Source organism: Grampus griseus (assembly GCF_964374135.1).
Source record: "Grampus griseus genome assembly, chromosome: 17".
Taxonomy (NCBI): domain Eukaryota; kingdom Metazoa; phylum Chordata; class Mammalia; order Artiodactyla; family Delphinidae; genus Grampus; species Grampus griseus.
In genome coordinates this window covers 69,150,279-69,175,147 of record NC_139011.1, presented here as the reverse complement: position 1 = coordinate 69,175,147, position 24,869 = coordinate 69,150,279, and the positions used below count along the sequence as shown (strand labels likewise).

General features: G+C 37.4%; 1 protein-coding gene and 1 long non-coding RNA gene across 2 annotated transcripts in view; one reads left to right on the top strand and one right to left on the bottom strand.

The window, feature by feature from the left end:
• MCMDC2 (minichromosome maintenance domain containing 2) overlaps positions 1-15,706 on the top strand; it is a gene marked incomplete at both ends in the record, with an annotated part of 36,052 nt that extends 20,346 nt beyond the window's left edge. The window contains 5 exons of the mRNA XM_082675112.1: positions 2,761-2,927; positions 3,436-3,615; positions 5,900-6,042; positions 9,676-9,785; positions 15,540-15,706. Coding sequence (XP_082531238.1) covers positions 2,761-2,927; positions 3,436-3,615; positions 5,900-6,042; positions 9,676-9,785; positions 15,540-15,706 — 767 coding nt within the window. The remainder of the gene's footprint in view (positions 1-2,760; positions 2,928-3,435; positions 3,616-5,899; positions 6,043-9,675; positions 9,786-15,539) is intronic.
• A 3,358-nt stretch (positions 15,707-19,064) lies between these two features.
• On the bottom strand, positions 19,065-22,306 carry LOC309835486. Its single transcript, XR_014298003.1, has 5 exons — positions 21,927-22,306; positions 21,343-21,610; positions 19,727-19,847; positions 19,421-19,489; positions 19,065-19,244 (listed from the first exon to the last, which is right to left on the bottom strand). It is a non-coding gene; the product is annotated as an uncharacterized lncRNA (long non-coding RNA).
• Positions 22,307-24,869: the final 2,563 nt, after the last annotated feature.

Sequence of the window (24,869 nt, the reverse complement as noted above, 5' to 3'; positions counted from 1 at the left end):
TTCTAAGAAACACAAATGACCGAGGAACCCCATCATATCCTTTCTTACTTGGCTACTTCCCTGTATTTGCCAGCCTCTTACACTGAAAATGATAATATAGGAGGGAAGGGAAAGAGGGCAACCCGTTGTTCCTTTTCCTTTTAGTCCTTCCATACTCATCAGTAGAGAGTGCTGGTGAAATGTGTGAATATCAAGAAACAAATTAAAAACAGTTTTGTGCAAAATAAAAATATTTCCCCTGTTCTGATAAGAACAAAAATACATAACTGTGTATTAATACTTCCTACAAAATACTGATGATGCTGCATATGAGTTAAATGCTCAAATATTTGTATTTAAGACTGGAATTGTACAATATAAATGGTAAAATTCGTGTCAATAATTTAAAATTTTAGTATTAGACTGACAGCTACTTCTATTACATTTTCTGGTAATAGCTTTATTGAAGTATAACTTGCACACCATAAAATTCACCCACCTAAAATGTACAGTTCAGTGGCTTTTTGAATATTCACAGAGTTGTACAACCATCACCACTATCTGTTATACTTTCAGAACATTTTCATTACCCCAAAGGAAACCCTGTACTCATTAGCAGTCACCCCCCATGCCCCCTCTCCCCAGAGTTCCCGGAAACCTAATCTGCTTTCTGTCTCTATGGATTTGCCTGTTCTGGACATTTCATATAAATGGAATCATACAATTTGTGGTCTTTTATTACTGGCTTCTTTCGCTTAGCATAATGTTTTTGAGATTCATCCATGTTGTAGCATGTATCACTTCATTCCTTTTTTAAAAAATATTGATAAAATACACAATGTAAAATTGACCATTTTAACCATTTTCCAATGTACAGTTCAGTGGCATTAAGTACATTCACAATGTTACACTATCATCACCACTATCCATTTCTAGAACTTTTTCATAATCCCCAACAGAAAGTCTGTACTCATTAAACAATAACTCTCTATTCCCCCCTATCTCTAGCCCCTGGAAACCTCTATTTGACTTTCTGTCTCTATGAATTTGCCTCTTCACAGAATCTCATTCCTTTTTATGGCTGAATGATATTCCAATATATATAGGGGATTTTATATATATATATATATAATCACTTAAAAAATCATTCATCTGGGGCTTCCCTGGTGGTGCAGTGGTTGAGAGTCCGCCTGCCAATGCAGGGGACACAGGTTCATGCCCCGATCCGGGAAGATCCCACATGCCGCAGAGCGGTTGGGCCCGTGAGCCATGGCCACTGAGCCTGCGCGTCCGGAGCCTGTACTCTGCAACGGGAGAGGCCACAACAGTGAGAGGCCCGCGTACCGCAAAAAAAAAAAAAAAAAAAATCATTCATCTGTTAATGGACCCTTGGGTTGTTTCTACCTTTTGGCTATTATAATGCTGCTGTGAACATTGGTGTAAAAGTATCTGTTTAAGTGCCTGCTTTCAACTCTTTTGCATATACACCTATAAGTGGAATTGCTGGATCATGTGGTCATTCTATGTTTAACTTTATGAGGATCCACCAAACTGCTTTCCACAGTGGCCACACCATTTTACATTCCCACCAGTAATGCACAAGGGTTCTGATCTCTCCACATCACCCCTATTACATTTTATAAGTAATAAAATATTCTTAAAAGAAAAAGCTTTATATAAAAAAAAGCATTTTCCTCTGCTTTTTGAATAAGAGGCCCATATTTTCATTTTACATTGGACCCTACAAATTATGTGGCTGGCCCTGGCTACTAGAATTACAAAAATTAAAAAGACCGACAACAACGGATGTTACCAAGGATGTAGAGAAGTTGGAGTTCTCATATATTGTTGATGAGAGTATAGAATAGTACAACCATTTTGCAAACTGCTCTGGCAGTTTCTGTATAGTTAAATATATATTTACCTTATGATCCAAAAGAAAAATAAACATGTATACAAAAAACTCTTATCGTGATCGGAGAGAAGACTAATTTGAGAAATATTTGGGAGATAGCATCCTAGGAATAGAAATGAATCCATAGATTGAATGCTTATAAGGGATAAGGGGAGGACAGAAAGGAGAATGGGATGTTTCCACATTTTTTGTTTGGGTTTTAAGTGGATCAGTGGTGATTCTCCTAATTGTGAGTAATGCACAAGAGCCATTTGAGGAGGAGAAATGATGAATTTGGTTTCTCACATGTTGAATTTGAGATATATTTTCTCCTAGTCACTCCTACTTAGATGGCCCACTTTCTATTATTTGTTTTGGCACATAAAAGAACATTGTTGGGGACTTCCCTGGCAGTCCAATAGTTAAGACTCCACGCTCCCAATGCAGGGGGCGTGGGTTCGATCCCTGGGCAGGGAACTAAGGTCCCACATGCCGCATGACACAGCCAAAACAAAACAAAACAAAACAAAAAAACCCCCAGAACATTGTTTAATTTCAGCCTCCCTTGTAAGCCTGCACTACCTGCACTATATGACCATTCTCCTTACTCTCTGCCTATTCCTCCCAATTCACGATTCTAGCTACATGCTTTGGACTGATGATACTCATCGTCAGGGGACACATAAACATTCAAATGTTTTTCTTTCCTTCTTCTTTTTTATGGCAGATCCTCTAATTTAGCCATATCTTGCAAAACAATCAAATTTACTTGTGTTTTTACTATCCAAATTTAGACTGTAAAATTCTGTATAATAATATTTATTAATTTATAGACATGTAGACCAAAGTGAACTTAAATAACAAATGGATAATGTCTTTTGACTTAGCTGTGGAAAGTAGAAGCATCACAGTATACATCTCGGGAAAGAAGTTTGGGGATGATATGGATCAGCAAATGACTTTTCCAGTTCAGTGCAGTTTTTGGTCTTTTGTTGATATGGATTCATCTTCAAGAAGAAATGTACAGAAAACCAATACTCTAATTGGTCAGATGGTAAAGTATATGTGTATCTTATTGTTAGAGTGTTGTTCAGGGAATTTAGTCACAGATTTTAATCTTAATGTTTTTATTGTTCTTAATGTTTTTTTATTTCTGTGGTTAATTTCTATACTTAATTGGGTACTAGAACTAAATAATGACACAGTTGTTTGAAAATTTTCAGTTTTTAGTCATGCAAAGCAGGTGTCTGCTCACTAGAAATTATTATTTGAATAGGTAGTGGGAGAGGCTTTAATGAATAATGTGTAAGAAGATACTCAGTAAAAAGCATTTTAGAAAAATTTATTATCACAAAGTTCCCATGCTATTTGGGAATCACTTTAAATAATAATTAATAATAACAAATAATAAAATTATTACAATTATAGTTCCATAATTTAATTAATATTATAATAATATAATTCTAATAATTTAAATAATAATTCTAAATAATAGTTAATTTGAAGTGTTTATGAAAATGCCAGTGTTTAATATTTGCCTTTTACATTTTTGTTTGATGTAGGATTGCAGTTTGATTCCAGCTAATCTCATAGAGGCATTTGGATTATTGATTAACTGCAATGAGTCATCTCCTTGCCACCCACTTCTTCCTACTGTGCAACATACTTTAAAGAAAGCCATTGATCCTGAAGGGCTGCTTTATGTAGCTTCTAAACAGTTCACAACTGAAGATTTTGAAAAGGTAAAAGTATGTGCTAATGTTTCTCAATGTAAATAAAACTCCCTTTGAACATTTAATTTTCCTTATTTAGAATTCTTTTATTCTAATTTGCTTCCAGCTTTTAAGGATTTTAAGGACATTGTATAGAAAAAATTTAGGTTTATAATTAAACTAGAAACTGTAAGGACATAGGGACTTCCCTGGCCGTCCAGTGGGTAAGACTCCATGCTCCCAGTGCAGGGGGCCCGGGTTCGACCCCTGGTCGGGGAATTAGATCCCACATGCATGCTGCAACTAAGACCCAGTGCAACCAAAATAAATAAATAAATAAATAATTTTAAAAAACTATAAGGACATAGATATTAAAACATTGAGTTTATTCTTTGAACCACTGAGCAAATCACCATAGCTTAAAGCATTTCCATGAAAAGATTCAAAATAGAATATTTCTATAAAACATTATGTTGAGAGGCTTTATAAGTATACAGCTTTCTACATTTTACAGACTATTCAAAGGGAAACTTTATATGAATGCCTGCAGAGTTCTGACTATAGGGGATATCTCTCATGACTCACAAACCCATTTATTTTAATGTCCTGACCTGAAAACACGTGTGGTATGTTCAGAGAACCTGAGAGTAGATGATGCAAATTTAGTAATGCTTCTCATAGCTATTAAAGGTAGTCAGGTATTTACAAGTGAAGCCCTTTTAATATTAACTATTCAGAAATCTGTCCACAGTAGAGTTAAAGTATCTGTGTAGGATAGCTAAAAGGCATGGAATGTTGGGAAGTGGGAATCCATGGGTCATTAAATTTTTTGTTCATACCTGCCTTCCTTGTAGCCCAAATTGCATGGATAAAAGGTTGAAAGGTGAGGTGGATTTAAAAATGAAATATAAGCATAATTTATTCACATAAATTAGAACAGAAAAAGAATAATATTTATGATAAGGTCTTTTTGTTTGTTTTAGTATATAAAAAAAAGTAGTCTCTAGGAATTGGGATACTAAATAATATAGACACGCTAATGACCTGGAGAAATTTTTGCCCAGTTTTTCCCTGAAAGACAAACAAAAAAAATCTATGGATTTATTAGTCAGGGATTTACTGAATACTTTATATATTTGAGCCTCTTTCTGTTCTTTTATGTTCTCTAAGAAATGTACATTTTTCTTCCTTAAATAGTTTATTATTTAATTGAGACATGAAACAATTAGGGACAACTTAAGTGCTAAGCTGAGTGGTGCTGACTATAAGTATTTCATCAATTCAGAAAGAAAGATATCAAGTAGAATGCAAGAGTTAGGAAGACTTCAGGAGGCGGTGAGATTTTACTTGGGCCTTAAGAAAAGGTAAGATTTAGATGACAGGAAGGATGGGCATTCAAAAAATAAAAATAGGAGCAAAGACATAAAGTAGAGATGAGTATAAATGGAAAACTGTGAGAAAACCTGCCCGACTGGAGCAAAAATTGTATTATGAAGTCATCAAGGTAGGTAGTTCTTGCAGAAGTTGACAACTGGAGGCTAATGCTAACTCCCAGTGCTGCACTCTCAGTAGCAGGGACAACGGGTCCTTTACTGAAAGGGGATATAGATGGCATATCACTGTGCCCCCATAGCATAAAATCTAGAGAGAGCTACCAATGTTATTAATAGTTTTATTATTATCTAGTTCTGAAGGCCTGGAGGGAATTGTGGAGTATAAGGAGAATAAAGACAGGACATATCCAACCCAGGACATATCCAGATCTTTTTAAAAGGTTATATTTAAAATATAGATATTGGGACTTACCTGGTGGTGCAGTGGTTAAGAATCCGCCTGCCAATGCAGGGGACATGGGTTTGAGCCCTGGTCTGGGGAGATCCCACATGCCACGGAGCAACTAAGCCCGTGCACCACAACTACTGAGCCTGTGCTCTAGAGCCCATGAGCCACAACTACTGAGCCTGTGTACCACAGCTACTGAAGTCCACACGCCTAGAGCCAGTGCTCCGCAACAAGAGAAGCCACCGCCATGAGAAGCCCGCCCACCGCAACGAAGAGTAGCCCCTGCTCGCTGCTACTAGAGAAAGCCCGCGCACAGCAACGAAGACCCAACGCAGCCAAAACTAAATAAAAATTTATAAAATATAGATATAATAGTTAATAGCAACATTTTATTATGGGTGATTTTTCCTTTTGGTTCTATGACTTGACAAACCAGAAAACAACACAGATGGTGAAAGTATACTTTGGATTTTTGTAATATAGGTTCTATAATAAAGTTTGAATCTCTTAAATTTTCACACTTTCAATTTAGCTGCTTGCTTTTGCAAAGAATTTGAATGTTGAATTCAGCTTGGAGGCAGAAAGAATGATTCATGGCTATTACCTAGCAAGTCGCAGAATCAGAACAGATTCTATATGTGGATCAAAGCTGTCAGCATCTGCATTAAAATATTTGTAGGTATTCAATTTTAAAACCATTATTGACCTTTAAATGATGTGTTTTATTAACTGTCTCACTTGTTTTTTTTGTTTGTTTGATTGCTGGTTGGTTGGTTTATAATATACCTTGTTCCAAAAGAATTTAAGGTGACAATAATTCCTTCTGTTGTAGTATTGCATCATTTGAACCTCCAGCAGTTTGTTTTCACTAAATTAATTTTTATTGGATACCCTGTATCAGATATGTCTGAGAAAAATGCACTGAATTCAAGTGAAAATGACTGTTTTTTAAAATGGGGCTGTTTACATTCTAGATATTTTGTAGTTGAACCTAGAAAAAAAGTTAAGTATATTGTTCCTTGTACTCTTATTATTTTTTAAGTGTTAACATCTGTAACACCTTTTTAAATTTTTAATTTATTTTAATTATTTATTTATTTGGTTGCACCAGGTTTTAGCTGTGGCAGGCGGGCTCCTTAGTTGAAGCTCATGGGCTCCTTAGTTGTGGCATGCATATGGGACCTAGTTCCCTCACCAGGGATCAAACCGGGGTCCCCTGCATAGAGAGCTCAGAGTCTTAACCACTTTGCCACCAGGGAAGTCCCCTGTTCCTTGTACTTTTAAATACTTTAGTACACTCATGTATTATTGTTCCTTGAAAGGTTTTTTTTAAACTAATTTTTATTGTAGAAGTAAAGTACAGACATACTGAAAGAAAAGTCTAAAATAGTGAGTAAAGTGCCCTGCTAACCCTACCTATTACTATTCCACTCCCTAGAGATAATCACTGGCAAGAGTTTTTGTGTATCCTTCCAGATATTATTCATTCAAATACTAGGGTATACAAATATGTAATTTAAATATGTGATGTATATCAAATACATATTTTATTTGACTATGTTATATATTTTAGATGAATATGTTATTTAAATATATTATATAAAAATATTTTTATAATATATAAATCGGTATATACCTATATGGATAGATATTCTCTTTTTGCCCAAATGGAATCATGCAGGTATACATATCATGATGTCATACTATCAGCGCATAAAGAATTACCTCATACTGTTTTAATAGCTGCATTACAGTTTTACTATGTTGTCATATGGCTGTACCATAATTTAAACAGCCCCCTGTTGATAGACCATTACTTCATTTAATATAGATTAACGTATAATCTCAACCAAATTATGAAGTAGGACCAGGGGTAAAATAATCCATTAAATAAATAAATAAATATCTTTTTATGACTGCAATACAAAATAAGACAAGTGAAGGACTGATAGGATGTGACAAGTATAGGACTATAAGAGATAAATATGTTCAGTTAATTTCTCCAACTGTGTATTTATCTTCATAGAGCTAAAAAATTGCTAAAGATAGGGCAAGGAAGAAATTAATTGTGACGTTTTAAAATGGTAAACAGAATTGTATAATGCTTTCCATTTTCTGAAGTAATATTTCAAATATTCAATACTCAAAGCTTAAAAGGTTTGAAAGTCCTATTTTCTCATAATGCTTTTTCTCTGTAGTAAAAAGATATTTTTTATTTAAACTCACATAGCCTCAGTTTACATTTGACTATACTGATCCAAGAATAAAGCAGAGTTAATTTTAATATGACAACTCTACTTTTTCCTATTTTAGAAATAAACATTAGAGATGCAGATGGGTTTTATGAAATAGCAAAGTAAATGAAGCACTACTCAGAAGAGTCATAAACCTTGACTTTTTCTCCTCCTTCTATAGACAGGTACCTAATAACACCAGCCTTGCTTTTCTAGAGAAGTGGAGCTGAACAATGCTCTTTTCTTTCCTTGAAAGGCTGTATTCATATTCTGTCCTGGTCAACAATTTTAGAAGAAGCTTGGGTGAGGACATCAGGAACATGATAATCAAATTTGTAAATAAACAACTCTGGAGAGATCTTCACAGGCTCAAATTATGATTTTAGTCTAGCAAGAAGAAAATTAATAGGACAAATGTAATGTCTTTTTTTTTTTTTTTTACTTTTGGCCTTGCTGTGCGTTTGTTGCAGTGTGCGGGCTTCTCTAGTTGCAGCTCAAAGACTCTGGAGCATGCGGGCTCAGTAGTTGAGGCATGCAGGCTTAGTTGTGGTATGTGGGACCTTAGTTCCTCGACCAGGAATTGAACCCAGACCCCCTGCATTGGGAGTGTGGAGTCTTAACCACTGGACCACCAGGGAAGTCCCTGTAATGTCTTTAATTAGGTCCCAACCTCCCTGGTATAAGTGTGAATACATTGGAAAGGGGTGATCTGGCTTAATATGAAGAAGATTTGAGATTTCATTATTTTTACATATAATATGAGTAAGCAAGGTAATATGGCTGTAAATAATACTGTGATTTGGGGTTGTAGTAATAGAACATAGTATCAAGAGTGAGAAGATGCTAATTCTGCCCCACCTGTACCCTGCTGATCAAATCACACCTGTAGCACTGTACTGAAAAGGAATATTAACCAAATCTGGTCACAAGGAGAATAGCCAAGATGACAAGGGGCTTGAAAATTATGTCACATGACATATTAAAAGAACTAGGAGGAACTTTCCTGGCGGTCCAGTGGTTATGACTCCGCGCTTCCAAAGCAGGGGGCACGGGATCCATCCCTGGTTAGGGGAACCAAGATCATATGCTGCGTGGTGCAGCCCCCGCACCAAAAAAAAAAAAAAAGAACTAGGAATATTTATTTTGGAGAAAATAAAGCATGGAGCAACTAGAAAAGCTGTCTTTGAATATTTGAAGAGCTGTCACATTTCAGAAGTATTAGACTTGTTTTGTAATCCCAGAAGACAAAACAGGGACCAGTTGGTATACATTGCAGTGAAACCAATTTCAGCTTACATTTATATAATCTTTGTGGGTGAGTCCCAAAATTTTCAAATACCTTATTTGAAATCACAATAACCCTATTAATTATTATTATCCCCATTTTATAGCAGAGCTTCAAAAAATCTCAGAAGTTAAATGATTCATACAAACTCACACAGCTAGTAAATTCTAGAGACATAACCCAGGTTTTCTGATTCCCACATCCAGCAATCATTCAAGTACATTAAAGCTAGCTTAAAAATAAAAAATAAAGGAATGGATTGCCTCATGATTCCTAGTGAATCCTAGGTGAAGTTCAAAAGGGACCGAATAATAAGTAGCCTGGGATGTTGTAGAGAAAATTCAGTTACATGATGGGATTTGAAATTTGCTGTCTAAAATGTCTTCCAACACTGAAATTTCAAGATTCTATGAGGACTTCAAATGGATTAAGAACTAGGAGAAAATACAAAGGATGTGTCTGTAAGAGATATTTAGTTAGGTTAATTTTTCCAACTGTGTATTTAACTGAACAGAACTTGGGGAGCGCAGGGTGTAGAATAATAAAGAAAAGCCAGGATAGAAACCAATTCTTTGATAATAAGTCAGGATACTTCCTTGTTCTGCAACAGTCTATTCAACTTGGTAGGAAAAAATGCTTTGAAAAGAAAATAAAATTTTTTAAAAATAAGAATATGCTGATATTTAAGGTGTGGCTTCTGCTCACACATATCTTGGTTTGTTCCTGCCAAAATATATATTATCTTTATAATATCAACATATTTTGATTGGCATCAGTTTTCTTTTTTAGAGTTTCCCTATCTGAAGCCCATGCTCGACTGAACCTAAGGAATAAAGTGCTTAAAGAAGATGTACTTATTGCAGCCTTATTATTTGAAACATCTCTAACATTGAAATATGGTAATCTATTAAGTTATTAGTGATCACTACAAATAATTATATTTAAACTTGAATATTCTTAATCTGGTAAATTAAGATGTTACATATATTTTAAACAATATTTTAAAGAATAATAAATTTCTACCACGTAAGTCCTGTTTGAATTTAAACATTTAGTAATTATTTACAGGTAGTATCATTATCTGGTATCAAGTTCCTAATTGTGCATGATTGTTTCTATGCTTGAACTTTTGCATTGCTTAGAGAATTCTGAAAAAAAAGTATGACACATGAAATGATTTAAAATTTATCTTCCTTTTAAAATAGCATGCAACATTTAATTGTCAAGCAATCCCCCAGAGTGGAGTTAGACACATAGCCAAAGAAAATGTGATCATCTTGCATCACCACCTTCTCTCAATTGCTAGTTATAATACTGTGACTATAGCATTTAATTATTTGAAATCAAAGGAGCTTATCATGGTTTTGCTAATAAAAACATAAAGGGGCTCTTAAAGGTAAGAGTAAAGAGAATTATCCTCACAAAGTTCTTTTTGAATTATATGAGACATTAATTTCGATGAGATTTACCATCCTTCAAACCAAACTTTGGTTCTGCTAACCTAAAACAATAAAACAGCCAGTTATTTTATCAGCAAAACAGTTTTATTCAGGAACAGGAAAGAATTGCAATTCAGGACATTGCAACTATGGTAAATCACATGCAAGTCTGGTAAAGCAAAGAAGAAACTCTTCTGTAGAGGAGAAGTGGAGTTGGGAGGGTTGTTATAACAGAAAGTCCATTGGAGGAAACTGGGAGTTCCAAGTATAGTGGCTTTTCATTGGCTGCGTTGTGGCAGTCTCTCTTTAGTGGCGCTATTGCCGGGCAAGGAGAAAATCTTTCTTCCTCCTGCTGGTGGTAGTAAAGTAGTGTGCAAAAACCAATAGTTACCTCCTGCTGGAGATGCAGGGTATGTCTCTTCCTGTTGAGATCTGTATTGATGTTGAGAGGTACATGCATGAGAGCTCCCCCTTCTGGCCTCCTGACTCTATTTTAGTGAGATTTTTACTTTATTTCAGTTCCAACCCTGGGAGTGAAAGGATGTATTAACACTGACTTTCCTGTATGTGTATGTTTAGTGTTTAAATTTGCTTCAAATTCAATTTATTTTGTAATAACTTTTCACAGAGATCCATTAGAACATTAGAACTTTGTTCTATAATTATCTAAATCAAGAATTCTTAACCTAGGATCCATGGATACTGAGAGAGTCCTAGGGGCTTGTGAATCCCTAAATTATATGAAAATTTGTATATGCATGTGCTTTCTACCTTTTTTGCTTAGGGAGAGGAATCATAAGTTTTTTTTATTTAGTTTTATTTTTTTATACAGCAGGTTCTTATTAGTTACCCATTTTATACATACTAGTGTGTACATGTCAATCCCAATCTCCCAGTTCATCCCACCACCACCACCCCTGCCACTTTCCCCCAATCATAAGTTTTTTGAAGTATGTTTTAGAGTTTCATAACCCCCAGAAAAGATTACTTATCATCCTGAATTAGTTTTACCTACCAAAAGAGAAAATCGCTTGTTCTCAACCAATATTAAATAAGAAGGATAGGAATTTTTGTGTTTAACTTGCTTTATCTTTATCTTCTTATTCTATATTTTAAAATATACTTGATAAAATCTAAGACATTATTTTACATACCATGCTGCCAATTTTACATACCATGCTGCCAATTTTCCTGTGACATGCTATCACCATCAAAATTGTTAAGATACAACTAGATTTCAGTAAGAAGACAAAAATGTGTGTCTTTGAACTTAGAAACTGTGGTATTATAATATTAAGGACTCTTGTGACTGAATATGGCTATTTTCACTTGATAACTATTTTGTCAGGACTTTCTTGAAGCATATAAGAAAGATTTTGTTGAGAGAAATAAAACTATGAAGTTTTTATTCCTTTAGTTACTTTTTGTTTTCATAATAAGTTGCAGTTAGGTATATTCTTTTTCAAGTCTTAGCAAAACAATGTTAAGAGCTCCTTAAATTTTACTTTAAACATAGCAAGAAAATAATCCCTACTCAGGAACATTTTTCTTGGATGCAAAAACCAATAGTTACATTTATGAACTAGATTTAGGAGTTGGGCGGTGGGGAGAGGGAAGAATTAAGGAAACTCTCAGGTTTCTGCCTTGAGCAACTGAGTGGATCATGGTGCCATTTACCAGGACTAGGAAGAAAGAGAAAAAGGTTTGGGCTGGGGCGGGGATCAAATTATAGATATAAGTTTGAGACATCCTGCAGAGATATCAATAGACAGATATAATAATCTGGAGTTTAGAAGAGAGTTCTAACCTAGAAATACAATTTAGGGATCATCAGCACAGAGATGGTACTCAAAGCCATGGAATGGATGAAATCACAGAGAGAGAGACTATACGGAGAACCCCAGGACTGCCTTTGAAGAATTCCAATACTTAGAAATGGAGTTGAGGAGGAGGAACTAACAAATGAGACCGAGAAGCAGTTGTATTATAGAAGCCAAGAAAGAGAGTGTTTCAAGAAAGGAGTGTAGTGGTCAACTGTAACATGTGTTGCGAGTTTGAATAAGATTAGATTTGGCCATCTAGAGGTTGTAGGTGGTCGTGATTAGAGCTATTTCAATGGAGTGGGGATTCAGGTGGGGTAGGAAGTGAAGATATGGAGACAGCACATATAGACAACTTTGAGAAGTTTGACTATGAAGATGAGGAAAGAAATAGGGTATTAGCTGGAGAAGGATGCGTGTTCCAGGAAGGGATTTTTTTTTTAAGATAGAAGATAATAGCTCATATGATGTGCAGTAGAAAGTAAACTAATGAAACTACAGAAAGAGGGGAAGATCAAAGGTGTAAAGTCCTTAAAAAGGTGAGAGGGGATGGGATCCAGAGCACATGTGAAGGTAAAGGCCTCTTATAGAAGAGTCACTTCATTTTATAGGAGGGAAAACAATGGATACAGAATCAGGTCTGTAGATTTGGTCTTTTACTCTCCACAAGGTCAACAAGGTCATCAGCTAAAAATGAAAGGTTTGAGGAGAAAAGAATGGAATGTAATAGTCATTGTGGGGTGGGGTGCCGGGGGGGGGGGGGGGGGGGAAGAAGAGCAAATGTGTTGGAGAAACTCAACAGGGTTGTCAGGCAGTGCAACTGACCATCTCAGGTTTCTGTGATTCATTTAAAGTGAAACCAAGCAATGCCAATTATGTGTTTTTCTGCCTAGCAGCCTGAATGCAGGCACAAGGTAAATGGTTGGGTTCATGCAGAGTTGAGGTTTTGATAGATGAGTGTGGCAGTGTTGCAGAGGGGGCAAGGGAGTGTGGGGACTGGCAAGGGAGGGACTCAAATTGGCTAAAAGAGGGAAGTGAATTGAAGGAAGCAGATTGGAGGTCTCTGAGATAGAAGACCTGGAAGCATAGGAGGTAGCATAGAGAAGAGGGACATTTGAACTCATGGTTTTGAAGTAAGTTTCTGGAGATATTGGTTTCCTCTGATTCTGGGAATGTGTGGTGGAGGTAGAGGGAAAAGGTCAGGACACTTGGAGATTGGCAGTTAAATGGGTCATTCACATGGAAATCGCTGAATGGCAGGTATTAGGGAACAGAGGAAGATTGTGAGCCAAGTACTGAGAGCTGATTGTTGACTTCACTGTGGAAGGGGAAAGGATGATAAAGCCCAGGTGGCACTGGGCATCAAAGGAAGAAAGATTTTTAACAAGAGGAAAGAACGGTCTGGAAGCCGCAAAGGTGCAGCAATTTAGGCACTGACTCTTTCTTGTGACACTAAGGTATGTGGGGTGTTTGAGAGCCACAAGGAAAGCAGTGTTCTCAAGGGACAGCAAGGTTTCAGGTAAGGTAAAGCAGTACAGGGAGCAGTCACAGAAGTCTGAGGCTACTTGTGTTTACTAATGACAGACAGCTCTAGGAAGGTAGGCACTGTCTGCTTGGCCAGCAGTTGTACTCCCAGCCAGTTACATTTAGATACTCATTTAGTGAATCAATGAAATAGAATTTAAGAGCTTAACTTCTGCAATATGAGTCAAAGGTTTTGTTTTGTTTTGTTTTTTCAATTGTGGTAAAATAGACATAAAATTTACCTTCTTAACCATTTTTAAGTATACAGTTTATTGGTGTAAGGGACATTCACACCAACTCCATAACCTTTTCATTTTCCCAAACTGAAACTCCATACCCATTAAACAATAACTCTCTATTCTCCCCTTCCCCCAGCTCCTGGCAAGCACTATTCTACTTTCTGTCTGTCTGGACTTGACTTCTCTAGGTACCTCATCTAAGTGGAATCATATGTTTGTCCTATTTTGTCTGGCTAATTTCAAATAGTATAATGTCCTTAAGGTTCATCCACATTGTAGCATGCATTAGAATTTCGTTTCTAAGATTGAAGAATATTCCGTTGTCTCTCTCTCTCTCTATATATATACCACATTTTGTTAATCTCTTCACCCATCAATGGACACTTAGGTTGCTTCTGCCTTTGGCTATTGTGAATAATGCTGCTAATGAACATGAGTGTGCAAATATCTCTTTGAGACCTTGCTTTCAATTCTTTTGGGTATATACCCAGAAGTCAAATTGCAGGATCTGTAATTCTGTTTAATTTTCTGATGAACTGCCATACTGTTTTCCTTAGGGGTTGCACCATTTTACATTTCCACTAACAGTGCACAAGGGTTCCAATTTCTCCACATCCTTGCCAAGACTTGTTACTTTCTTCTGTTTTATTTTGGTTTTGATAGTAGCCATTCTTATTGGTGTGAAGTGGTATCTCATTGTGGTTTTCATTTGAATTTTTCTAATGATTACTGATGTTGAGTATCTTTTCATGTACTTATTGGCCATTTGTATATCTTCTTTGGTGAAATGTCTATTCAAGTCTTTTGCCCATTTTTTAATCAGGCTGTTTTCTTGTTCAGTTGTAGACCCCCTATCTGATACATGGCTTGCAAATATTTTCTCCCATTCTGTGAGTTGCCTTTTCACTTTGTTGATTGTAACTTTTGATGCACAAAAGTTTTTAATTTTGATGTGGCCTATTTTATCTATTCTCTTTCATTGCCTATGCTTTTGGTGTTATATCATAGAAAACATTGCCAAATTCAATGTCATAAAGCATTTCCCCAGTGTGTTTTTCTAAGAGTTTTATAGTCTTAGTTCTTACATGTAGGTCTTTGATTCACTGAGCTAATTTTTATAATGTAAGGTAAGGAACCAACTTCATTCTTTTGCACATGGATATCACTTTCACAGCACCATTTGTTGGAAAGACCATCTTTTCCCCATTGAATGGTCTTGACACCCTTGTCAAAAATCATTTAAATATATATGCAAGGTTATTTCTCTTCTATTCCATAGATTTATCTTTTTATTGTTTCTCTACCTTCCAATACCTTCTCTCCTTACTTCTTCCACCTCCTCACATCACTATTCAGCTTCAGAACACTAATGGCTATTTCAATGGATGACAAATTTCTAGTTTCCAAACTTTAAAATTTAAATATCAATGTTTCTTCCATTGGCCCTGGTACCAGTTTGTGCATTTACTGAAACTGTTTCCTGGGTCTCAAAATTTTTTTTTAAATAATAGCTATTGAAATACTCTATTAGATAGATCAGAACTTAATTGTAAAACTTTCACTATTTTGTTGAAAATATGATTTCATATTTAGCATTTTTTCTCATTTATACTTTTTCCTTCTTCACTTAGGGGCCGCTGTACTTTGTGTTGCTCCAAATGCAGTATTTCCATTTGAACTGTATAATGAAGAATATTTAGAGCAAAGGGATATCTATCTGACTGAGTGCCAACAACAGCTCCAACAGTTTATTGCCACATATGGACCTGGGACAGCTATCTTTGCTAGCGATGAATAGGCAATCTGAGGAAATTTTTCCTTCATTCCTTTTTAAGCAGTGGAAAAAAGTGTGAGTGATTTTCAAGTAATGCTTCAGGTAATCTTGTGTGTAGGGGTACATTAGAATGCCACCTTAAAAAATATAAAATATGATTTCTTCAAATTAATTGCTAATGGAATAAACACTAATACAAATCTCAAAGCCAACAGCAGAAATTTATAATTTAGGATAATCTTATTAAAAAAACTTCTGGTTAGCCCAGTGTACCAGTGGTCCACAGATTAAAATATAAAGAATGTTGCAAACTAAGCAATGGAAAAAAAATAGTAACTTTTGTGTAGTTCCCTCTATTTGTCACAAGATGGCAATAACACTTTAAATATTTACTTACAAAGTAAAACCATTTTTTTCTTCATTTGTGAACCTGAAAAATTGATGAGTAAATAACAGCATTTATATAACCAGAAGCCTTCAGTGTAAGGACTTTTCATGCTAGATACTGACATGTCTATTATGTTGTTTTAGAAGCCCTAATTATGGGATCAGGAAAAGCCCTGGAAATTTTCCATTTTTAAACCAGGTTAAATGAAAAGAAGTTCCATTGAATCAAGGAGCAGTAATTGGCTCCTTAAACCTAACTAGTTACAAGAAAGGTACCAAAAGCCAAAGAAACCAATTTGCAAACCGTCTTCATTTTTGGAGGGAAGATATCTGCTCTGAAAAGGTAGGAACACCGTGCAAAAATATACTTATCTTGTAAAATCCCCAAATCCTTGTTTTTATTTTCCAAAGTTTTAATTAAAAAGACAGTTCTACTCACTAATAGGAAAATGTCATCACAAAATTGCCACCTTATTAACCAAGACACTGTCATGCATCAATTCTTTAGAAATAGGTACTTCATGGAGTTTAACTGTGAAGGCAGACAGCTCTCTCACTCTCTAGAGGACTTTTTAACAAGTCACTTACTACTTTCTTTCCTTGCAGTTCATTCAACAGTATTTACTGAATATCCACTAGTGCCAGAGACTATACAGTGTTGTTTTCAGAAGGCAAACCTAGTCTAAAAAAAAAAAAATCATATATTACAAATTAAAGACCTTATTTTGTGGCTTCTTATATACTATATTTCAGTTTTTTGTTCTCTATGGTGTGAAGTCAAAACATGTTTTATAAAACTAGGATCCATAAAATAGCCCCCATTTTACACTTTTTTTTTCTTTTTCTTTTTTTTTTAAACATCTTTATTGCAGTATAATTGCTTTACGATGGTATGTTAGTTTCAGCTTCACAACAAAATGAATCAGTTATAGATATACATGTTCCCATATCTCTTCCCGCTTGCGTCTCCCTCCCTCCCACCCTCCCTATCCCACCCCTCCAGGCGGTCACAAAGCACGGAGCTGATCTCCCTGTGCTATGCGGCTGCTTCCCACTAGCTATCTACCTTACGTTTGGTAGTGTATATATGTCCATGCCTCTTTATCGCTTTGTCACCGTTTACCCTTCCCCGTCCCCATAGCCTCAAGTCCATTCTCTAGTAAGTCTGTGTCTTTATTCCTGTTTCACCCCTAGGTTTTTCATGACATTTTTTTTTCTTAAATTCCATATATATGTGTTAGCATACGGTATTTGTCTCTCTCTTTCTGACTTACTTCACTCTATATGACAGACTCTAGGTCTATCCACCTCATTACAAATAGCTCAATTTCGTCTCTTTTTATGGCTGAGTAATATTCCATTGTATATATGTGCCACATCTTCTTTATCCATTCATCTGATGATGGACACTTAGGTTGTTTCCATCTCTGGGCTATTGTAAATAGAGCTGCAATGAACATTTTGGTACATGACTCTTTTTGAATTATGGTTTTCTCAGGGTATATGCCCAGTAGTGGGATTCCTGGGTCATATGGTAGTTCTAGAGCTGCTCCTATCATTGATGTGGTGCAATCAGTTACTACAAAGTTCTGGGGAAGGGAAAGCTCCCGAAGCAGCCTGTCATCATGAAGGCCAAATTCTTCAGAAGAGCTGAGAAGATTAAGGGTGTTGGTGGGGCTTGTTTCCTGGTAGCTTGAAGCAACATGGTGGGAGATTCATTATATAAGTGCTTTTCAAAAAAAAATGTTGCCTTTGATGGGAAGTGATATTGCTGTACAATTCATACTGTTTGACTTACCATATTGAAATTATAACCTTGATAAAAGCAAGGAATTTATGTACTGTGGGACTCAACAGGGGAAAAGCAAGATTTAGCTAAATTTAAATCTTCACCTGGGTAGGATTTCAGTTGTTTTTGAATTCTTGTAAATTTGCATGCCCTGGACAGATTGGACTGTCCAGTCATTATTTGCCTTAATCTAGATTATTACTAGTACTAGGATTAGGACAAATCCTAATTTGTCCTAAATTAATTCCCAAATCCTTTTTTCTTCACAAATGTAAAAGCAAACAAACAATAAAATTAAAATTAAAAAATCTGTAGGTCATAGGTGAAACCTTTACTTATAATGGGTAATTTGAGAAAATTTCAACTAGTTAACCCTTGAACACAGCTTTGAACTGCATGGGGCCACATAAAGGGTGGATTTTCTTTTTATCAATACATACATACTACACTATACAATCTGCAGCTGACTGAATCAGAGGATGTGGAACCTTGGATACAATGGGTGGACTATAAAGCTATACTTGGATTTTTGACTTTAGGGAGTGTTGGCGCCCCTAAGGGTCAAGGGTCAACTAATGCTTGTTTTTCAGGAACAACAGCAGGTTCTAAAGGGGAGGCCTTCATAGTTATTTAGTACGCAGTGATTAGCACCTCTCCAGAAACCCAGTAAAGCAAGAAAGGGTATGAGAACTGGATGTACTAAAAAGTCTCCCCAGCTGCCCACCACCTGACACTTCAAAGAGAATCACTATCCACAGAGAAGCTAGTTACTGACAAGAATATACTATCCCTAAAGTATGTTAAAAACAAGTCTGACTACTAACTATGAAAATGAAGCTGTTTAGGGGCTTCTCTGGTGGCGCAGTGGTTAAGAATCCGCCTGCCAATGCAGGGGACACGGGTTTGAGCCCTGGTCCGGGACGATCCCACATGCTGCAGAGCAACTAAGCCCGTGCGCCACAACTAAGCCTGTGCTCTAGAGCCCGCACACCTAGAGCCTGTGCTCCGCAACGAGAGAAGCCACCACAATGAGAAGGCTGCACACCGCAACAAAAGTAGCCCCTGCTCACCGCTACAAGAGAAAGCCCACGCACAGCAACAAAGACCCAACGCAGCCAAAAATAAATAAATAAATTTTTAAAATAAAATAAACTTATAAAAAAATCTAAAAAAAAAGAGAAAATGAAGCTGTTTAAAGACCTGATATATTTTAAAGAAGAGACTTTATTGCCCAGCAATTAAAATCATTTGAACTTATATTTTTCTACATAATTTATTGTGAGATGATCAATGTTAAATAAAATATTAATTTTCATCATTTGCTTTAATTCATGTCTTCTTGACCAATTCTTCATTTTCCATTCCAAAATGTTGTATGCCACACCTCTGGAAAAAAATCAGAAACCAACAGTGAAAATCAATCCATAATCAAATCTCGAAGAAAATCAAAACCTGACACACAAAGGCACCTTTAACAGGAAATGGCCTCAGCCCTTTGGAATTTATCAGGTACTTTCAAATTATCTCTAGATGCGGTTGCTTGATAAATCTTACTTACTTACTTGAGGCAATGAAGAATTTTTAAACACCACTGCTAAGGACTTGAACGTTCATCTGCAGGTACTTACATGCTGAAAAGAACATTTCATCCATTTTAATAAAAAACTGCATTATATTTGAGTAATTCACATAATATATATTATTGGCATCTCAGTCTTAAATTATGTCTTCAAAGATACCCTCAGCTGGGTAAACGGCAAAAAGTAAGTCATCATTGTGCCAGTTATTAAACATTTTTGGTACTGTGCTTCAGGAACAATACCACAAACACATAAAAAAGCACACAATTTACATTAAACTTTTGGTACCCTGTTACGAGCACAGCTGTCCTCCTGGTGGTTTTTTCACAGCCATCCTCTATGACAAGTTTTCGGAAAACATTTATCACAACGACGTTCATTCATCTTCAACTCATAGGCTCTGTTGTACCTAGAAATTAAATATATTTCATTGTGAATTCTCATTTGTATTTGTATCTGTTTGTCTGGCATCTTATATGTAGTACGGTCCAGTAGGATTTTTTTCCCCGTTCTTATCAGGAGCCATTAAAAAAAAAAACAAAAAAAACTTGCAATCTTCCTGACTCCCAATCAAATTTATAATAAAAACTACTAACATTAAGACCTATATAGTGGAGTCATTTTCTATCTGTTGTTTAACACACCTCTGAAGGAACAAAAGAATGTGCTTGCTGCTTAATTATACTTTTTTTGGTAGTCAAACTGGTAAGTCCCCAATTTTAAACATCTATAATGACTTGAGGATGTGTTAGTCCTTTTGACCGGTTAGGCCCTAATAATTCCATAAATGATCTTTCCAAGCTGGAAATGGATTCATTAGCATGGGCAAAAATGATGGATATATTTATGATGCTCTTTTACTGTGGCAGTACAGATTTTAAGACATGATGGTCCTAATGAGTACCCAACCATTGCTTTTCTGCCTCAGAGCTTGACAAGAATGAGATGAGCCAGGTTAAAGGTTAGATATATAAAAACAAGTGTGCAGACCTCTAACTAAGAGCATTATTATGGCATATCTAATATAGTTTCAGAGCAGAGATACATTATGTTGACATCATTACTGGACACAGTCCTGTAGAATTAAGTCCCAAGTTGCCTGGAAGCATATTTATGTACTGCAAAGGGCATGGCCAGGGCCACAGATCATGTCCTACAGAACCCCAGGAGGATAAATCATTGAACTGGACAGCTATTGGAAATGATTTATGAAGACATATCAAATGTTGGGCCTTGCAAGACAATTTATCATTTTCAAGTCTTGAAATGCTGAAATCTCTCACATAATATTAGGGACGCATACTATTGTTTATGAATAATTCCAACTTGGAAAACTTCAGTTTAATATATGATTCATGGCACTTCTGACAACTATTGATACATGAAAGTCCTATTTGTTTAAGGCCTAAAACAAACAAAGAATGTTTAGGGATATGTATGTGTAATAAAACTTCTATCCACCCTACTCCCCTCAAAAAACTGAGTCTGGGCACAAAATCCCAGATGATGGGCACTTCAGGATGGAAGGCATGGGATAGGAAGGAAGGAAGGAAGGGCTGGGATAGGGAAGCAAACAGATGTTATGGTATTGATAATATCCCAGTTATTAAATGGATCAGTGGGCTTTTGTATATTTATTATGCTTAAGGACTTACATACATTATCAAAACTTTAATCAAATATTTATTTTGTAAAATTTTAGCAATGAAAATAGTATTCAAGCCGCTTAGGCCTCAAAAACGATGACTCTGATACCAAATATAAACTACCAGCCATCACATTTGCCTTGACAGTTAACCGTTGAATTGTTTTAGATGAAACAACCTGTATTTCAAATTGGGGGGAGGAAAAAAACAAACAAACGTATGACGATACCAAGTCCCATGGACGAGGTTCACTTATACCTTTGCTTTTGAAGAGGCAAAAGTTCTCCCAGTCTCCCAGCTCTTGACCGGTTTCTTCTGTATCGTATCGGGAAATACACATCTCTGTGACCCGAAGCATCTAAGGGTATAGCCGGCATTTACAGCCTCAGGGCCTCCTACACTGTACGGATTCTTCTCCAACTTCAATGCCACGTCTCCAGAGCATATTCACAAAGGAAGATCCGGGAACAAATGCCGACAATGCTCCACTGCGTCGAGAACTCATTGTTAGTAGGTAAACTGTGCTCTGTTAATAAATTTAAAAACCAATCACAAAGTCATGTCAAGGTTGTCTTGAGGCCTAAGATCCCTTCCCCCGCTATAGAACGTTTCCTTAGTAAGGATAAATGAGCGCCCATTTAAGGGACCCTGAAACCATCTAGGTCGCACACAAAGCTTTACTAGGGATACAAAAGGGCTCCGGCCAAGCCACCCGCCGCGCCTTCCAGCCGCCTCAGAACCAAGTGAATCGCAGAAGGCCCTTACTTAGTTTGAGCTGAGAACAGTCTTAATCGGCGCTTACTAAGGAGAAGGGTCAGCTAAGACAGGTAACGGCTACTCACAAAATGCGACTGAGCAGAAGGCGCGGAGGAAAGCTCGAGGCTGCGTCAACTGGGGAGGCGGAGAGGAAGGGGCCTCCTGACAAGACCTTGCGGCTGAGGCTGCGCCGACCGCTCCGCTGTGCCCGGCTGTGGACGGAGGGCACCGGGATGGAGGCCCCGGGCGCGGGACCCACAGAGCGGAGAGGCCCGAGGCGGACCCACGCGCTCTGGCTCGGAGCCAGGTTCCAGGCAGAAAAAAAGACGAGGATCTAACACCGCAGGGACTGGTACTTGTCAGACTGGTACTCCCCCCCACCCCCTCAAAGAGCCCGGCGACAGGCCCGCAGGCGCTGCCGCCCCACCCGCTAGGCCGACGGTTCCCGAGGCGCCTTCCTTCTCCCGCGGCCCGGCGGAAAAGAAAGCACCGCTGCCGGGAGTGGCGCTCGGCGCTCCGGCTCTGGCCCCGCCCCTTCCTGCTCTGGCCCCGCCCCCGCATCCGGAGCACTCCGGCAGCGCCTCAAGTTTACGTGGCCCGCAGAGGAGGCGCTTTGTGAATTTCCATAGAGGCTTTCGGGGCTCCTGAGGACCTCGCTGTGAGCTCTCCCCTTGAGTATGTAAGTGATTAGTCTACTAGTTTGTAATGGATCCAAGCAAGCAGAAAATGCTCTAAAAAGAAAGGGTCTCCCATTCCTAGTTATATTTGCTTGGTCTTCTACTTTCTTGGGTAGTTCAGTACTTTAAAAAGTGGTGGTATTGGACATCCCAATTTAGAGTAAGGGCATCTGGAATCGACCCCTTAACACACACAGAAGAACTAGTTACCAGAAAAAAAAGGAGCTGTTACATTTCTTCTATATTATAACAATAGATATTGTTACTAATTTGATTGATAGTAATAGTAGAGCGTTAAGAAAAAGCATTCATAAATCAGTCACTTGCCTTGTTTTTATGAACATGTTATAATTTGCTGTTGATTTTGTGTTTTATTACGCTTGTTTCTCGCAATCACTGTATCTTGAGTCCTGGCTGCATAGCATTAGGCTTAGTGCTAGAGGAGAGACAGGCTGATGATCTTGTTTCCAGAAAGAATACATATGAAAGCATATAATTAAACAGTTGAATCCGTAAAAGACACATCATCCCTCCTGTATAAACTGGAAGTTGTTGACATATTTTAAGTCATTTAAAAATCAAAATGGAGTAACTATGGTTTCAGGCATTCAAAATTGAGCTGGGTGGACAGTGTTGGGTGTGGTTTCAGACATGTTCCTGCATCACTGAGAACTTCAATTTTCTGCACTGTGTCAAACTCAGGACACCACCAGCTGTTTTTAAAACAGTATGTGCTAGCAGCTGCTAGCTGCAACCTTGTAGTCTCAAAGGTTACCCGCTACCTATGGCAGCTATGTAGTCATTTCAATGCCCAAACAATCCATGTTTAGCAAGCACCCTTACTTCTTGCCAGCTCCAATCCTAATTCTTGACAAACAATTTATGTAATCTTATGGTTTTCTGCCTTTATGAGCTTCCCCCATTTTGTAGTATGGCAGAACACAGTTCAAGTGCTCCCTGGAGCTGTATCTCCCGGGCTGCAGTCCTAACACACCCCAAATAAACACCTCTTTATTTCAACCAGGTTTCTGTTCTTGGAATTCTTGGTTAACAAAATCCAAGAAATTGATACAAAATCCAGGGCAGAATATATTTGCCTCAAAGAAACATGGTGTGAAAATCTAAACCTAGCAAAACAAATTGTGATTATACTCACTTTATCAAAGAATTCATCTTTATGTGATAGGCTGGGACCTGGGACCCTTTAACCCAGTGCCTGCACCTGAAAGAAACTATAAGGGACTAAAAATAACTGCATACGTGTGCAGTTGGGGCAATTATGAGTAATAAGATACAAATTGGCCACAAACCAACTGCCACTTCTGAGGTGCTGGGAGCAAAAAGCATGATCCCTGCACAGGGCACCACCAAGGGGGTGGGCAGACCACCTAAGCCATGCCTCCTGACCAACCCACAGACCCGCCCTGGTTGTTATCCCATTTAAGCTCCCAAGCAGCTCCTCTCTGGGAGCGAACAGGGACACCTGTACTTCTTTTGCTCCCTTGTGCTGCAGCACAAGCCCCAATAAAGCCTTGCCTGAAATTCTCATTTGGACCCTTATCAATATCTATTGATTAAAGAGTCCAAGAGCCCGGGTTGCTAACATTTACAGGGGCTTAAAATTCTTTGTTTGAAAAAGACCGCCAATATCATTAGCACTGAACTTTCCTCTGAACCCCTTCATGGGGCTGGAGTGTGACACAGTGTGCAGGGCCTAATTGTGAAGCATATGATGGGTCATGGTGTAAGTTTTAGCCTTAAAAAATTATTAAAAGCACATGATTAGAGTTTTCATTTTAGAAAAATAATTATGGAAGTTTAGAAAGGAAGAACATATGTGATTAGGTGATCAAGTTGTGAGTGAACCAGACCTCAAAGAAAAGCAGATGGGCCTTACCATCATGCCAGCCAAGCAGGACATGGCCAATGTTTACTTAATACACAAGGGATGGAGTGAAGGTAGGATGTCATATCCAAGAAGGCCAAGAATGGGGGGAAAATTCTTTGTTTGGGGCCCCAAGTGGGCACTGTTTCTTCCGTTAAGTAGTGACTTGGGCCTCAGCCTGCCATCATAGACTCCTGGAAGGATATTACTTCCACTACCTAATTTCAACATGGGCAGCCACCTTCACCAGGCCTTTGCTGGGTGGGCAGGTGTGGCAGCCACTATTACTGATTTGTCAATAATTTCTTGGAAATGACACAAAAGCACAGGCCACAAAAGAAAAACATAAATTGGACTTCACCAAGATTAAAAATTTTTGTGCATCAAAAGACACTATCAAGAGATTGTCAAAGACAATTCACAGAATGGAAAAAAATATTTGCAAAGCATATATCTGATAAGGGATT